The sequence below is a fragment of the Colletes gigas genome, unplaced genomic scaffold (assembly GCF_013123115.1).
Source record: "Colletes gigas isolate AHSC1104 unplaced genomic scaffold, ASM1312311v1 Colletes_gigas_Sc00007, whole genome shotgun sequence".
NCBI lineage: Eukaryota > Metazoa > Arthropoda > Insecta > Hymenoptera > Colletidae > Colletes > Colletes gigas.
Window position 1 is genome coordinate 9,853,394 of NW_025106636.1, and position 17,081 is coordinate 9,870,474.

At 43.6% G+C, this 17,081-nt stretch overlaps 1 protein-coding gene across 13 annotated transcripts in view; it reads right to left on the bottom strand.

Moving 5' to 3' along the window:
• Positions 1-17,081, bottom strand: part of LOC122396042 (pleckstrin homology domain-containing family G member 5-like) — a 91,842-nt gene that overhangs the window by 10,761 nt on the left and 64,000 nt on the right. For 12 of the 13 annotated variants that reach the window (XM_043394126.1, XM_043394122.1, XM_043394119.1 and 9 more), the window contains 3 exons: positions 9,040-9,285; positions 2,369-2,472; positions 960-1,096 (listed from right to left, as the gene is read on the bottom strand). In XM_043394126.1, the coding sequence (XP_043250061.1) occupies positions 960-1,096; positions 2,369-2,472; positions 9,040-9,285 (487 nt within the window). The remainder of the gene's footprint in view (positions 1-959; positions 1,097-2,368; positions 2,473-9,039; positions 9,286-17,081) is intronic. The other variant, XM_043394121.1, reaches the window with a different exon arrangement.

The window sequence follows — 17,081 nt, forward strand, 5'->3', positions numbered from 1 at the left end:
AATTAAAATTGATACGAGTCAGATCCGATAGGGTTTGGGTCAAGTTTGAACTGGTTTGAGGCTGCTTTGATGCCTCTGCTTTGGTTGGTATCGAGTTCGATCAGCATGGGCTTGAAATTTCTATCAATGACTCGTTTGCAATCTACATAGACGTACGTAGGTCGCGTTTGGCAAGGTGTGCTTTAAGTAGTACCAGCCGATTATAGTCAGCCATCGCGACAGAGCGGGTTCGATCAAAGCCACGCTCCCTCGAGCAATCCGTTTATTGCCGCAACGACCCCGTGTGTACATTTATTACTCGTCCACAGTTAGACGCGGTCGGTGTACTTACGGCTGGCAACAGGATCGATCAAAAGGCGTCGGACGCGCGTCCCCGTTGATGTCGTATCGAGTTCAATTTCCTTTCGCGGCCGTTCATCTCCGACCGGACCGTGAAGTCCAGCGTTTACAAGCTAACATAATTACAGGAGCCCGTGTACACGCGTCGGTACTGGGTGGCACGATTAAACGGTGCCACGTTCGGATCGTTTAATTTATCAATTTCGGTTACGGATGATTATTGCGTGCACAACGGCAGTCGATTACGCTAGTTTTACTGCAAACGGCCGCGATCGTATCTATTATCAGTTTTCCATGAATTATGGCCAGTTCGTACTGTTCCCCGGTTAAATGTTGCCTTCGAGTTCCGATGGTTCCATACTCGCCGAAACCCGTAGTTCCCGAAGGCGGGAATGCAAATGTTTCGCGAGTTAATGAGCGAACTTTTACGATAACGAGCCTGATATAAGGCTCACGCGGCGTGCCCACGTTTTCGGGGTTGTTTGAAGTTGTTCGTAGTTGTTTGATGTTCACCAAAACGACCCAATTTCCGGGCCAAATTGCTGTTAGTAGTTATTTAAGAATACGGCTCGATAGGTCTTGCGGATGGATAAAGTGATTTGAATTATTAACGAGGGTACCTGTTATTCTCAGATGTTTTCCACCAAGGCTCGCTGTGTCTGTTGTCAGAATCGGTAATGGCGTCGACAAACCATCGTGCACTTCGATGCGCGACAGATCTATGCCGCGTCTTTCACAAGCTGTGTTCAGTGCCTCCCTGTAACAAACAATCTATATACAAATTTGGAACACGAGTCTTCAATAGTAGACTTCACGCCATTACGAGATGGGGACCTACAGCAGTGAATATTTGAAACCAACATGGGACTGAAACTTTCTGACGTTTAGGACTTATTTGGGACCAATTTGGGACCCTTGAAGCGTCATATGCGGGGCCCAATATGGAATTGCCACAGTAAGAAACTCAGGATTTAATTTAGGATTACCAGAGGGTAGGATTTAAGTCCCAACCAAGCACTACGACAGAGTCTTAACACTATCGTTACTGTTTTTGTTGTTTGTGTTTACAATCAATAATGGAACGTTACATTTAATAAAGGAAATAATAAAGAAATGTTTCTATAACTTTTTAACGAAACCCCAATCAACAAATTAGTATCCTTGATTTTCGTCTTATTTTTCCCAGAGGTGGCCGAACACCCTGTATAGTATCGGTAATCCCACGTGCAAATTTATAACACACCGCGACAGATTGATTATCTGCGCATGTGAATTATTGAGCTAAACTACTGGGAATAAAGCACGCGTTTCCTACCCAGTGAAAGCTTACTGTTGCGACCAGATAATATTCTATAATTCTATGTCACTGTCTCTGGCATTAACGATCGAAGAGTGTTGCCTTTCGTACGCGACTCTGCTCACAAACAATTAAGATGAATTATTAATAAAAATAAAAAAAGCGACGACTTTAGACGCGCCCCTAATTTTGTACCACAAGATTACAGAGGTATAAAGGGAACAGATTTAGCGCTGAGTGTCCTGTAGAAGCCACGGGCAGAAACTACGAATCCCTGGCGCGAAAATACACGAGTCTGCATCTGACGCGACTATACACGTACAGTCTCGTTACAGGGGCTCGTAAAGTGCGAGTAAGTTTGATAAGATTACGTTGGGAACTCTGCTTGATCCCGGCGTGTATTGCTCGTTATTTATCGGCAATTATTAGGCAACGCCAGTGGGACTGGTTCTCAAAGGGTTTGCTCGAGCGTGCTCGCGTCTCAAGGCCGATGGTAAATTCGCGCCTTTCATCTCCCTTGCGGCGGAATTCCGCCAACTTGCCGCCCGCGGCTGCTATTTAAATGAGCGTAAATCGTTCGAAATTTCATTTCGACCCGTGACACGCGTCGGCTGCGACAGTTTGGTTCCCCGTGACAACTATTCCGAAAGGACAACGGCGGAGGGAGCCGAGCTTCGTCGGAAATAAACGCGAGAAGTTCGGGGAAATTACGAGGAAATTAGGTACACTCACGCCAGGCAAGTCCCTTTTGCAGCTGGCAGAAATTCGTCCCTGTCCAAGGATCCGGCGTCGTCGGTCAGGTCGAAGCTGATGCTGAAATACTCGCTACTGGAAACCTGCAACACAGTTTGCAGCAATTAGTAAAAGTGCAACTTCGAACCGCTGGAAACGCTACACGTAGGACAGTGGGGAATTAAGGCCCAATTTCTGATCGCACGCGTGTCCATAATAATGGGGATTTGGAGACTTGAGTTTGGAATATAGCAGTGTGTATGGAGCTACGATAGTCTAACATTTGGGGCCCAATTTGGAATTATAATTGTGTGGTTTTTAAAATACAATCTAGGGTTACCATCGTGCAAGATTTTAGGCCCTCTATGGGAGCATTGTAATGTCAAATTTTGGATTACAGTAGTATGAGACATAGGGCCCAATTTGCACAAATGTTTGGGGCCTTAAGCCAAGGGGATTTCCTCAATTCATTCAATATACAGTGTCTCCTCTTGAAGTATACCCTATTTTCTAGGGATGTATTATGATAAGTACACAAATAAAAAGTTCACTCGTGTTTCCATTTCCAATGAGAAGAATAACTTATCGCCGACTTCTTTTATGTCGTTTGGTGCCAAGTACAGAGAGTGGTTCGCGTTCGATAAAGGGACGAGCGCATAATTACCCACGAAAATGCCGCATTTTGCGAGAACGCCGAGTGTCAAACGAGGCTTCTACAGTCACTGACAGTGGCAAGCAGTAAAATACGAAAGAACTTTTATTTGCGGACCGGTCATGTTGCGCGAGAAGAATGGATCGCGTTCGTTCGTAACGACCTTTTGACTGTCACTTCATTTTTACAGTCCCCTCTTTTTATTACCGCTCGTATTTTTCCATCGTCTTTAAATGGTATTTCCTTTTTTAACTCTCAGCCACGGAGCGAAACTATCACGAATATTGCTATGAGAATGAATACTTACGTTGGAAAAACAGTGGCTTTGATTTTTCAATTATATTTCAAATAAACAAACGAATACTTTTAATACTTTTACCTACGATAAACTTATACGATCGTGGTTATGATGCACTTTAGTAAGTACAATTATAAATATGCTAATACAAAAAATAATAGGAAATTGGAGCCAGTTTTCGAAGAAAGTGAAACGATCAAAATACAGTTATTGTTCAATTATTGCACTGACGGGAACAATCGTGGCGAATGTTTCTCCCTATTAACCAGTGAAATCTACTGTACATGGCACGACAAGTAGAATAAGGGCGCGAGTGTCCAGCCAAGTAGAATAGACCTGGCTGTAGCCAGGCAAGTAGAACGGCGCCATACAAAGTCAGCTTGAGAACGACATCATTTCTGCTCGCGTAATTAATTCGTGCACAATTTCAAGCAATCGTGACGGTTAAAAATGCATGGACCAGTGAACACAATAAAAATAATTTTTTTTTATTGTAATGAAGTGGTTCTCAACGGGAACCATATAACCACGAAAAGTATTAACACAATATTGGAATAAAAAAAAATCAGCGTTACTATGGAAATCAATTTAATGTAGGGATGGAAATTTAAATTTGTTATTATATTTACGAAACGATGAACTGGTTTATCGGATAAAACGTGACGCCGCTTGCGTAACCAAATTAATTTAATGAAGTCGTTCCATTCACTGTCAACTCGTTACTATAGAATATACGGTGGGTGGTGGAATTTCACGCATTTTATTCGAATAAATTTACTGGGACAGACACGAGTTACATAAATATTCATTTTCAATACCTTTCACTACTTCTCGAATGAACAGTTCTTGCGGAATGGCGATAAACCGTTTTTTCTTCTTTTTTTTTTTATATTGTACATCGTTTCCAACATTCCAGCAACTGTTTTCTAACGAGTAACGATGGAGTACACGACGAAACGTTCGATATTCACTTTAATTGCACCCCGGTAGGATTTCAGCAATTGTTTCTGCAGTTAATAATCCCATTCAGAGCCGAGAATTTTTGCGCGAGCTGGAATTCTTTTAATTGTTCGTTGAATATTGTACGGATCTACGTACCTAACCCAGATCTAATAGATGTACGCTTGATTAAAACATGAAAATATATTTATTTATTTACGTGAATAATATTTTGATATATATATATTCGTTTACAAGAGATAAGTAGAATATAGACATTTTAGTCAGACTGAACTAACTCAGTTCTAGTATAGCAAGGAGGAACAAAGAAATGGATGATCATATCAGACCTAATTTAAAATTGGAAATGAGACTACTAGTTGGATATTATAGTCAGTACCATATTCCCCTTAACATGGGACTATTCTTTCGTTTTTCGTGCTATAGCAATGGTCGTAGTCTGAGGAGTAGTTTTATACTAACAAGGACCAAAGGGTTACATATCCTCATCCCTTGAAGGTTTTCAGCTCGAGATTGTCGGGGTTCGTTTTCATCTTATCAGGTGATCCTTATCAAGAATCCTTTCTACCATATTTTCGGATATCTTCTCTCTTTCAGGATCGGATCGGGAAGTTGGTCTAACATACACTTAATCCAAAACCTTTCCTTTTTTAATCCCCCTACCGTTTTCCAATATACCTTAAGACGAAATTGCATTCAGTACGCCAAGCTGACTCGCGGAGATAAAACGTCGACAATAATTGTTCTATATTTGTTATTAGATCTTTCCGTATACGAACGAAACGAGCTTGGTGTTTGTTGTTCAAGCTCGTATGTAGGTCAACGAATCACACTGGTTAAATTTATTGGCGGTGGACAAAGCATATAATCACGTTTAACGGGAAGAATAAATAATACACGATTCGATAACGTCCATGTTTGTTGATAATCGAATCGTGGACAATTTTTGCGAGTAATTTCTGTAATTGTTTGTGGATGTCCGGCCAATTTGGCGCGGTAGACGCGCCGTTAATGAAACCTGGCACGAGTAATGGCGTGTCCTAGGGCACATTCGAAACTTAAATTCAACGAATCGATAATCGCGAGCTGACAAGCGAACCGTTTGCGCGATATCGATTTGTCGAGGACTAAGGGACGTTTCGTCGTTTCCCAAGGGGGGTCCCCCGTCGGGTTCGACCTCGCCCATAAAAATAAATACGCGTCCGTGACGAAGCTACAAACGCGCCTGTTATTCCCAATCAAAGTTTCCGTCGAAATTCTACAGCTAATGGCGCGATCGATGCGAGGCGATGATATCGGCACTTGGAGGGTGAACGATAATGGCGCCAATAATAGGAAATTGTCAGCCGATGGAGTCGAAATGCCTGTCTCGTTGCTCTGTACTCCATTTTATTCTCATCCACGAAACGTACGCGATGCTCGTATAACGGGCGAAACCGTTTCAACGCGAACACCACGATAAAATGAAATTTGAACTAAAATATATTGAAGCTTTTCCCAATGGACGGGTCTTAAATCTAGAAATCATTTACTGTATCTTTTACACGCTAAGGACTTTAATACATCCATAATTTAGAAAAAGGAATCAGAATTGAGATCTTTACGACGTCGATATCTCTTCGGCAAGCAAAGTCCTTCGAAACTATCAAGCGAAACGACGTCGAACGAGCGATTTAAACGTTTCAATTCCCGTAGAGTTAACCGACTTTCGAGCGGGACTATCCGTAAACGGACACCGGCATTAGCATTCGCATAATATCTAGCGGGCCTTGTGTTCGCTCGCGCGACGACTCCGGGCACTTTCTTTGATGAGATTTCGCGATACTTAATAACGAGGAAGTGGATGGACCATCCGTGCTCTCGGCTGTCGCGCACCATAATATCTAAGAAGCAGAGAACATCGTCTTGTAATTGTATTTCCAATTTCGAGCGCGAGGGGGGGAGGAAGCGAATCTGCTGCATTTAGCAGCTGGCAGATTTTCTTGGTAGAAGAAAAAAATTGCTACGGAGTGATTCGATTAGCGGGAATTTTACTTTAACGCGAAGGGAATCGTTGCCTTTTTTTTTTTTTTTTTTAATAATTCTACTTTAAATGTTATGATTTCCAGATCGTTATTTTTTGAAAACTAAAGTTTCTTCGTTCATGTAAACTGGAACAAGTATATTATTTCACGTTGAGAAGAATTGAAGCTCCGTGACCTTCGAGCGACCTTGAGTGTGTAGAGCCACGCGTCTGATTCGTTCGAGGCGCAGAATGGTAATCGAAAATAAGATACCCGTGACAATTTGAAACGGTTTGAGGATTTGTTGCGATTCGTAGACGAGAAAATGGAAAGGTAGAAGGATTTTCCTGTCTGCACAGAAAACGAGAAACGAAAGAAAGCCATCGGCGTCGCGTAAAGCCGTGAGGACTCGCGCCCCGATCCCTCCAAGGCTTTATCGAGGCGTGGAAAAACATTTCGCCCGGATTTCTTTCCCGCGCGCGGCGAAATGAAAGATCTCTTTATCCCGGGTAACGTGTTTTGCGACGGGAATATTGTTGCCAATTCGAGGACACCGTGTTCGTATTATTCGAATCAAGTCGAGGCGTCGGGACGCTCCAACGTACGGACAAGACCGTCGTGGGGGCCGCACCGAAAGTTCGCAGAAATGAAGTTTTCCATTCTCCTTCGACACCACGCGCCGGAAAGTTACGATAAAAGAAATTTCCATGACTTCTTCGAAGAGAAACACCAAAATTTTTATTCACTCCCGAGGGGGTCGTCGTCTTTGAAAAGCAACCAGGTTTAGGGAATTTATTCCAAGGAAACGGTACGATCGATATACCCGAGGTCTCCGCCATTTGTTTAACAAGTTGTTTCAATACGAAAAATATTTTTTTAATACACTGCGTTAATTCTCAGCGAGTCTGTTGTCTTGATCCTTTGAATAATTCAAAATAACAAAGGTATAAGATTGTTCTCTTTTAATTAGGTCACTTTGTACAACCTGCCGGAGATTAGTGAACTTGAGGAATACTTGGAAACAATCTACCAAAAGTCGAGGATTCCGAAAAACAAAGAAAGAAACTCGACCGAGAAGGGAGGCGAAAATTGAGAGCAACGAGGGTAGTTTCCATGGCAATAAATGAACTCAAGTCACGCCCCAACCCCTCGTCCCCGAGGAACACGAAAAAAAATTAAGGAGCCAGTGTTTCTGGGCGGGGCTGTTAGTCCGGACAATTAATTCCGATGGAATAAAACGAAACCCGACGTGGACGTAAATGGCTCGTAATCGCCGGTATTACGTGCGCCACGACGAATGCCTTGGCGGACATTTTATTGTCTCATTTACATCACGTCCGGTAACGGCCGGGCAACGTGTCCGCCGTTCCGCGGACGCATCCCTGGAAACTGCGATTTGAATTGCTAAACGGCCAATCGTCTACAAACACCTGGCCACTCCGTGAGTTGTCGGGTCAGTTCACCACGGTGTAACTCCTTCTGGGACGAGAATTCGTTCGGCTATGGGCGGAACCAGCGCCCCGGCCTTCGTCGAACTCGGCTTTGTCGTTGAAAAGTCAGTCCAAACTTCGTCAAACACGGTTGGTATCGAGTTTCTAACTCGGAAAGTCGAAGAATTCGACGATAAGTGGATTTCGCAAACCGGTGAACCAATTTGTGTTGCACGGAGAACGAAAGATCAGTCTTGAAATGCCTCGGTTTAAGATCACGCAAGTAGAAACATCGGTGTATGATCGGTCAAGGAAATTCAAAGTAGTATCTATCTACGTATGGTCAGACAGGGATAAATGTCTACGTACGATGGAACAAATAAAACGTACATTCTATTATCCTTGACGTACTACACGAGATTCTAGAATTACGCGGTCTGGGAGCTTTTCGAGTAAATCGAATTGTGTACATATATACAGTACAGTGTATCGTGGAGAGGAAGAAAGACTAAACCCCAGCTAAGAATAATGTGGTACTATCAGAAAGACAAACGTAAACAACAACGAATAATTTTCCCTTAAACTGATAGATTTCGAAGTCTGCTAGGAATACGGGGGAAAATATATATATAATTGTGGAGGTAATCCCTGAAGACGTTAAGAAGCATATAGTACCACGAATTCCAAGTCGAATAGTGTCTAGAAATTTTTGGCAAGTCTTAGGCTCTAATATTAGCTGACGAAAGTGTCTGACCCAGTAAGACTCTAAACTACTTTCAAGTATGATCTTTCACTGTCCCATCGATACCAAACGAAGGTTTGCTACGCTGGAATTTAGTCGGCACGTTTGTACGCCATGTTAGTCCAAAGTCCCGAATCGATTTCGTTCGACAAGAGGAGACGAAACAATTTGGGTTAATTACTTCACTTAGCGCGAATCGATTTCGGCCGTAGTTTCATTCAGACGGTCTACTTTTACTGTCAGTAGTGCAAATACTCTTACCGTCGGACATTGAGATTAATTCCTTGTCTGGCGTGCACGGGATTGTTTGCTATTATTGATCCGACGGGGGAACAACACTGGCGGGAACGTAAAGGTTACATAAGCCGACGGCACCACTAAAATTGGGGCAGCTTTTAATTGTTACCCGCGAATTAGAACGACCGTTCTTCCCTTACTTTCGACGCTATTGTACCAGAAAAACATTATTCCTCGAGTCAAATTTCGTAACTCAAACGTGGTACGTGTCTCCATCCATTCCCTAAAACCGTGGAATTAAAAATCCCTCGATTATTTATGCCGTTAATTAACCGGGTCCTCTACTAACCTGAGACCGAGACAGCTTGTGTCTGGTGCGGTTCTGGTGTGTACCCTCGGTAGACGCCGCACTGGGTACAAGAAACCGAGGATTACTCTCGACGCTTTGGGGGTGGTGCTGTATTTGCTGAGGTTGGTAATGGTGGTGAAGATGATGGGGTTGCTGTTGCGAGGGTCCACCCCCCAGATGGTGTTCCCCCGTGTCCAGCATGCTGTTGCCCAGAGCGTCCAGCTGGGTCAACGACCTCGAACGCACCTGGAACCAATACGTTATTGCATACGGTCAGATCGGTAAACAAATCTTCATAACACTTGGAAGGAAGTACAATCGTTGCAGACTCCGTTTTAGGTAAGTAGAAGAGAGCACGTATGGCCCGACAAGTAGAAATTCCAAATGTATGGTCATACAAGTAGAAATTCCAAACACATGGTCAGACAAGCAAAGGATTTCTAGTATGATCGTGCAAGTAAAACGTGTGTTAGACGATCGGACCGATACCTTTCTGGGAAATTAAAACGCAAAGCAGAGATTTCGTACTACGGGCAACGAAAATCGGGCGAAGCGTTCGTGGACCAGGCCACTAACACGGGTACGCGCGTGCATTCGGTCAGCTGGCAAACTGTTTTGTAATTAGAGGGTGCTACGGAATTCCGTGTAACCGTGGCCGGGCGCGCGGCGAAAAATATATCCGACGTCGTGAAATTTTGTGTCGGACGTAACTGGGTCACTGCCGATCGACCAGTTTACCCCTATCGATCATCCCTCTCGAGACCCTTTTTCGTTATCTCGATCCAGCTGAAACACTCCCCCGACTACGTGCTTTTCATCCAAACCCTTGGTACGTTTGTCCGGCCCGCGAGTTCCTCGAGGGGAACGGTCGCGGAATCCCCCGTTTTTGTCGTCCTGTTGCCAGGCAATTGGCGTGGGCGTCGCGCAAAAATAATAACCTATTTCTTCGGTCCCCCACCTGTAGCCGTCGGCAGATAAGAACCGGGGAAAAGATGCTAATGGATCCGCGCAGTAACGGAACGACATCGATTTCGTTAGGAACGGAAGGCTCCCGGTACTTGGCGTCGCACGTATCGTTTCCAACTTGGAAACGGCCGCTATAACGACGCCGGCTAAGTGCTATCGACGCTCGCTCAGGAATCGTGGAATTCAATACTTGGGAAATGCTTTAACTGATAAGGAGCGCTCAGCGTTTTGCGGTTCTGTGAACGCTTCCTTCTGCTCTTCGAAAACGAGTATTGCGTCCGACCATTGTGCAACGTGGCGGAAATGGATAGTTTCGAATCCCGACGACGCGTTGAAATTTTTCCAACATCGCGATTCGGAGAATTTTTAACGCGCGAAAAAATTCATTTCCTCCGACGCCTCGACCTTAGAATTAATTTTTTTTAGTTCCGTACAACGTATCTGTCCCACACGAGAATTATTTGAAAAACTTATTTAATTAGGAAGGGGATCGATCGCGGGGAAATTAGTTCCGGAATTAATTGCCAGGCCAATTAATTATAATTTTTAATTTTACGGTCCGCTCGACGGACTAAATTTTTTCTCACGAAATACGGGCGCGACTTTCCTGCCTCTCCGTTATTTATCATCGAAATTGAATGCACGCGCTATAAATTGGAATACTCCGAATTCATCGCGGATGCGATTTCATGATATAGCGGCGAACCGACTGCCAGTGGAATATGACGTGTCTGGGCGGACGTAGCTAAAGCAGAATATGCAAGTACGCAATCGGGCAGGAAGCATGGGACAGTGTGTGGTCAGACGGCTCGAATATGAATAGCAATAAAAGATATTTCCATCTATAAAGAGAAGGAATGTATCGACGATCAAATATACAAAGTGAGGAGTTCGTGGGAGCAGATCATAAAATACTGAGTCCTGGGAGAACGATATTAAAATGAAACAGAGAAAAATGGGAAAATAACGAAGCAACTCCATGGTAGTTAGAGTCTCTGTTATTTTAAATAACGAGACGAAATTTCAAGTAATTATTGCTTCGAGCAGTTATTTATTATTTTTGTTTCAAAATGAAATTGCCCCCGGTTTCCCGCAAACCGGATTATCTTCGTTACGAGAATTAAGTCACGAATGAATAGGGAGCGCAAGGATTAAAAAAATATTTTTCCCAGAGGGGAATTCAAGTGGCTGTTCACGGTTATTGATTCAAAACAAAGCGTTGGTAATTCACAGCACTCGTCGGGCAGAGTGTTGTTAAACGACGCGACGATTTTTCACAAACAAGAGAAATGCCCTCCGGGGCGGCAGGACGTCAGATTTGCAATAAATTCATCCGCGATCGCGGGACCAGGACCGCGTTAGTTACTGTCCGCAGTTGGCCGCTTCCTGATAAATCATGCAGTTCGACCAACGCAACGTTTTCACGGTGAGAAATTTTCGCTGAGCCACCCCTATATTTCACACCGTCGTGTTCGCGTTACAACCGTACTTCTTCGAAACGTGTCCCCGAGTATAAAATATCCCCCGTATCAAAAAATACGAAGACATCGACGACGTCCGATTTATGATCCCGGGTATATTCGAGAAATTCTTAGAGAACTTGGAGAACCGTATAGAAGAATCCGTCCAAAATAAACTCCGCTCTTAGAATTAATTCCCAAGGGTCGAGTGTCTGTGTTTATTTGCATCATTTAGAATGAGAAAATATTTTTTTTTTAGGGGTGTATTGCTTATTACATTTATGAAAATTTTAATTGAAACGGAGTTCTAGTATAAGTCGTAAATTTAATTATATGTAATCCCCTAACCGCAAAGTCCTCTAATTCGTTCTGGCCATCGAGGGTTGGATAATTAATCAGAATGACATTTTGCACTTTACAAGTAATATCAAAGTAGGTTGAGTGGCTTCAAAGGGTAGGTTAATCAAGCCTTCCAACGAAACATCGTTCAAAATTTTCCGCCGCTGTCTGATCAGTATCGGAATATTCCACTTCCAAAGTAGTACATTTCCTAGATACCCCCGTGTATGCAAATTAATTTCAAGTACTGTGTTCGGAAATACTGCATTGATCGATGCCTGGCAATTCGAGGTTCCCCAACGCCGGGCAAGACGTCTTAATATCTTTGCTGTTCCCAGTAATAGGATGACGTGTTTCCAACAAAAGATATATAGTTCTTAGGAAGACCATTTAATGGCATTAGTTTCTTCGTGGGTAGCACTATGCTGTGTCTGACAAAAAGAAATACGTAAGCCTCGAAATGCCTTTGGAATCATGCAACTGGATCATTTGTACAAAACGATTCTTCACATAATGCATAATTCACACTCGAGGCGAGCATGTTAGGCGCCTCACGCTCTATTTTAAGCAAGACCATTAAATATTTGAATTCGTAAAAACAGCAAGAAAGAACGACGAGGTTGCTATCGGTAGAAATGTATTAGACGAATAAAATTGTTCCCTATAATTTTTTATATCTCTAGAAAAAATATAGCCCGACTCCGGTTTGCTGAAATCACCCAGTATATTCCGTAAAGTGTTTTATAACATTCGCGGTAATTCCGTAGCGAGCCAGTCCCTGGTGAGAAATAAGACCATTTCCCGAAGCACCGAGCACGTATATTTATGTAGAACGAAATAAATTGAGGGCAGCTTTTCTGCGCGTATAAATAAGAACGTGAATTCGGTTCATTTTTTTGCACATCGAAAACCCTTCTTTACCATTATCCTTTTAAAAAGCTCACATTTGTTTAAAGAATATCACAGTCCCGCGACACTTTCATGGACCACGCGGATGCCACTTCCCTCCCCCTTCCGGTGTTATACGCTGTCGGAGGGCTGGCGTAGGCATTAAAAAAGGAAAAATAAAAACCGTACCTGCAGAGCCAGCTTATTGCACGGGGCTGGTTCTTTATGTAGTTATGCTTTTTTCATGGTTTACGCACCCGCACGTTGTACGCCGACCCGGTTTCTGCATATTGGGCGTCACAGGGGGGAAAAATATACGAGTCCTATATATCAAAGGAATGGCAAAACATTATTTCCACGCGCCCCCCCCCCTCCGGCGCGGTTCGGTATAGAATATCTCGTTCGTTGCTAAGGGGGGTTTCTCATGTTCCGGGCGAAAAAATCAATTTTTAGCAAATTTAGAGCGCCAAAAGTTTCTGCTTTCCAGAAACGTAGATACTCAAACACCTACGTTTTCTACTTTCCCTTATATTAAATTCTGAAGATCGCCCAAAAATTGCATTTACATTACTCATAGTACTGGGTCGTAGTATCGGCACGATTGACGTTATTCAGTTGTTGCATCGACATGACTCACGGTATTCACTTGCTAGAAAGACGCAAGTAACTATACTTACTTGTTGTACGTCGAAAATAGTTGCAGTATTCAGTTGGCACTCGACGACAATCAGAGTATGCGGTCATGCAGTGCAGTAGGAGTCACAGTACTCGATTGTTTCGTTCACATGACTCGCGGTATTCAGTTGTTGCGTCGATATGACTGACGGTACTCGATCGCAGGAGGCAATTTTCTACCTAGGTATCACGTACCCTAGTATTTCCGAAGGGATAATAATCTATAACTGGCCAGACATCCATAAATTGGTACTTTCCTCCCATGCCGTGAATTACCACACTTCCGATCCTCCGAATTCAGAATCAGGGGCAGGAGAAACCTCGGGGACGTAAGCGTTACAAAACACTGGAACCATTAATCAGGAACGGAACCTCCGCAGGGAATATTACATCCTCTTGCGAAACGTTCGGTACGCATCATTCATCGCGTGCCATTTTCCACCTGCTCCAAGTACCGTGATACAATTAATGTGGGCATTTTGTGAGCGCAACGAATGAAACGCGCCGGTCATTAGCGAGTAATAAATGACAGACCAGGGGAATTTCATTACGAGACCTTCTGCTCAGGCGGGGGGAGGGGGGGGGGGTGGGGTGGATTCGTTCGACTCCGGACAACGTCGAAAACGTGGAGTCTCGCGAGGGTGGAAGTCAGTCGAGTAAAATGGCCACGTACACTCGACAAATTCGCCGTATCGCACGAAAATACGAGAACCCCGACTCGTAGACATCAGGGGCGCGATATCTACGTTTAAATCCACTGTATCCACCGCTGTATAAGCGTGCACCCTTCGAGGGGATTGGTCTTTGATACTCCGAGGGATAGACGCGAGCGGACTCGCGTGACTCCGTAAGCGCGAAATAAAACTGGACGAATAAAAACGTTGCACGAAGGGGTGGAATCGTGCCGGGGTGACATTGAGACGTTTAACTCGATTAATGGGTAATTTCCAGGGCGAGTGGAGGGGGTGAGATACGAGCAGGACAGTCGATCCTCTGCGGAGTAGCCGCGACTATCTGGCCAGCCTTTTTTTTTTTATTTATTTATTTCATTCGACGCGAACGGGGTGGCGCCGGCCATTTATCACGTAACAGGGACGCGAGTTTCGACGGCGATTCACGACGTGACACGGGGACAGCTCGAATATATGCTCGGTCGAAGCATGATGTATTAGGGTGCGTGATTTCTCGATTTATCGCGGGACACGTCGGCCGATTTCGGGCGCGCCTCGACGGTGCGATTTCTGGAATATTTTTGAACGCGACTGCGAACAGATTGAAAGGGGCCGGAAATGATATTTTTCTCGCAGAGAAACTTCTCTCGTTCTGGTAAAAATTTCATCGACGCACCGCGATTTTTGTTAAGGGACGATCCAGTTTCGCATCGAATTTCTTCGTGCATCTCAAGACGATCGGATTGCGGCTCAACAATTAATCTCGGTTTAATCGCGATCCTTAATGCGGTCTGCAATCGCGGTAATCTAATTAGAAAATTGTTGGCCGCGAATGTCAGGAATCCCGAGTCCTTCGACGATGCTTTCCGTCGCGACGCGATCCCCGGGGCTGAGCGAGAACTCGTTTATCCCCACTGGAGGCAAATTTAGTGATATAATTCTTTAACTATATAAAAAAAATGGTTAAAGTTTGTTCCACCTTCCACTTAAGAAAGTCTAGCCCTCTAAAAATATTTAATTAAAAGAAAATGTGGTGGGTATCTTGATTAGTTTTCGAAGAAATGATTTGCAACGCTTTGCATGAGTCAGCCTGTAGTATGCCAGGATTAATGTGGATAATGGAGGGTCTATAGTGTCGAAAATGTACATTTAGTAGGTGGCAAATGGGGTCGCTTCGACCTGCCTAGTCCTTCTAGTGTTAAATTCGACGCGGTGCATTTAGACCCCCGACACTCGTGTCGCTGGTTCGATTTCCACGGGCAAATAAAATTTCCCAGAACCCGGAGGTCGTTCTTTGGAACACGCCTCGATAAATCTGCAAATATAGTCAGTGTCGTGGTTCACCGGAAGTGGTTGCCAGAGAGGAACTTGTTACGACGTCGGATGAAGGTCCCCAGCAAACGGTCGAGCGCCCCAGGACCGAAATATTACGGGCCACTCGGCCTTTCCAAGAACTCGAGGGCTGAACTGCTTTTGTGATCCCGAATGGAAACGAGGTTTCCTTTTTTTGCTGGAGAAAGAGTTACGTTCGGAGTTTGAAGGAAGACGGATTCGGCGACCGCACGATTCTGTTTCAAAAGGCAGGTTAATCAGGTTCCCCGAAACCATCGTTTAAAATTTTTATCTTCAAATGTGAGTTGAAAGTTCTAGGTCGAAACGTCAAGAAATAAAATAATCGGTTAGACTCGGAATAGAAATAAACACAGTGCTGGGGGAGTCGAGATTAAATTGTCAATTGTGCCCAGCCTTGGTTTTGTTTGACCAAATAATTAGAGCAACAATCCCTAATTGAATTAAACTCGAGCATACCGTTTCCAAAGTAGTACGTTTGCTAAATATCTCGCGTATGCAAATTAATTATCAGGCATTGTGTTGTGGAGGTTCTGCATTGATCGATGCCAAGAGACTCGAGGTCTTACGAGGTGGTTTGCGTTTCATGAGCTTCTTCCGTAGGTGTTTCGAGCAACCTTCGCTGTCGTACGGCGTGGAAAATTCCAAGTCTGAATAGTTTTAGACCCGTTAACAACCTTAAAAAGATGATCTTATCGGACACAGGCAAAATAAAAATAGACAGGAATCGAATCGCGTAACTAAGAAAATTTAAGCACACGATTTCTAAAATTAAACATTGTTTCGAGTTTAAAGAACGAGGTTTTCTCAATTTCAGATCAAAGTTTCGGGACAAAATTTTCTGCGTGGGACTCGAGGACCAAACGGTTCTGTTTCAAGGAACCTTGTAATTGGAAATGTTGCCACTGAAACGTCGCCAGTTATAGTTGGGCGACGTGGGCGTTGCGTTAATTATTAAAAGTCTTTTTTGTGCCCTTGATTGGATGCAAGGCAACGCTGGTGGCGTTTTCAAGAAAGATACTTTCTGCGTGGAAATTCTCGGTAAATATGTGCAGCCTAGCGAAGCTTTTAACGAGTAAGATTCGAAAACGAATAAGAAGTTAATGCAACCGTGCTGTTGTATTAAATAATCGTCTCGATCTTAGGAATAATTCTAAAAATCCTAGAGAAAATTGATACCTGGTTATTAAATATGAAACTTGTTCTACTTTGATTTATCATCGATCGAGGGGTCGAGTGATAATTATTTCACTAAACACGAAAAGCTGAATTGGTAATTATACGGTAAATAGCGTGGTAGCAACAGCACGGACGCGCGCTAAATTAACCTCTCTGTGTGTGTCAAGCAATGAAAACTATTGTTTGCAGTCGTACTACTATTCGCCAACGTTCCATGTCAGTTCAGACCTTCAACCAGGTCATCAGCGCTAATTAGATTGTGAAAACTGAGTGAAACTAGCGCTCCATCGATGTCATAAAATTCTGAATTCGCCGTTTCAACGACCCTGCCACGAATTTACTTAATCTCGTTCCTCCAGTTTGCTCCGTCGACTAATTGTTTCACGACGATCGTATTCGACCACGTAATCATAACAACAACGAACTATATATCTTACAAATTATTGAAACAAAATTTAAAAGAAGAATTATTAAGCTGAGGATAGGTTTTAATGATGGAATTTCAGTTACCATT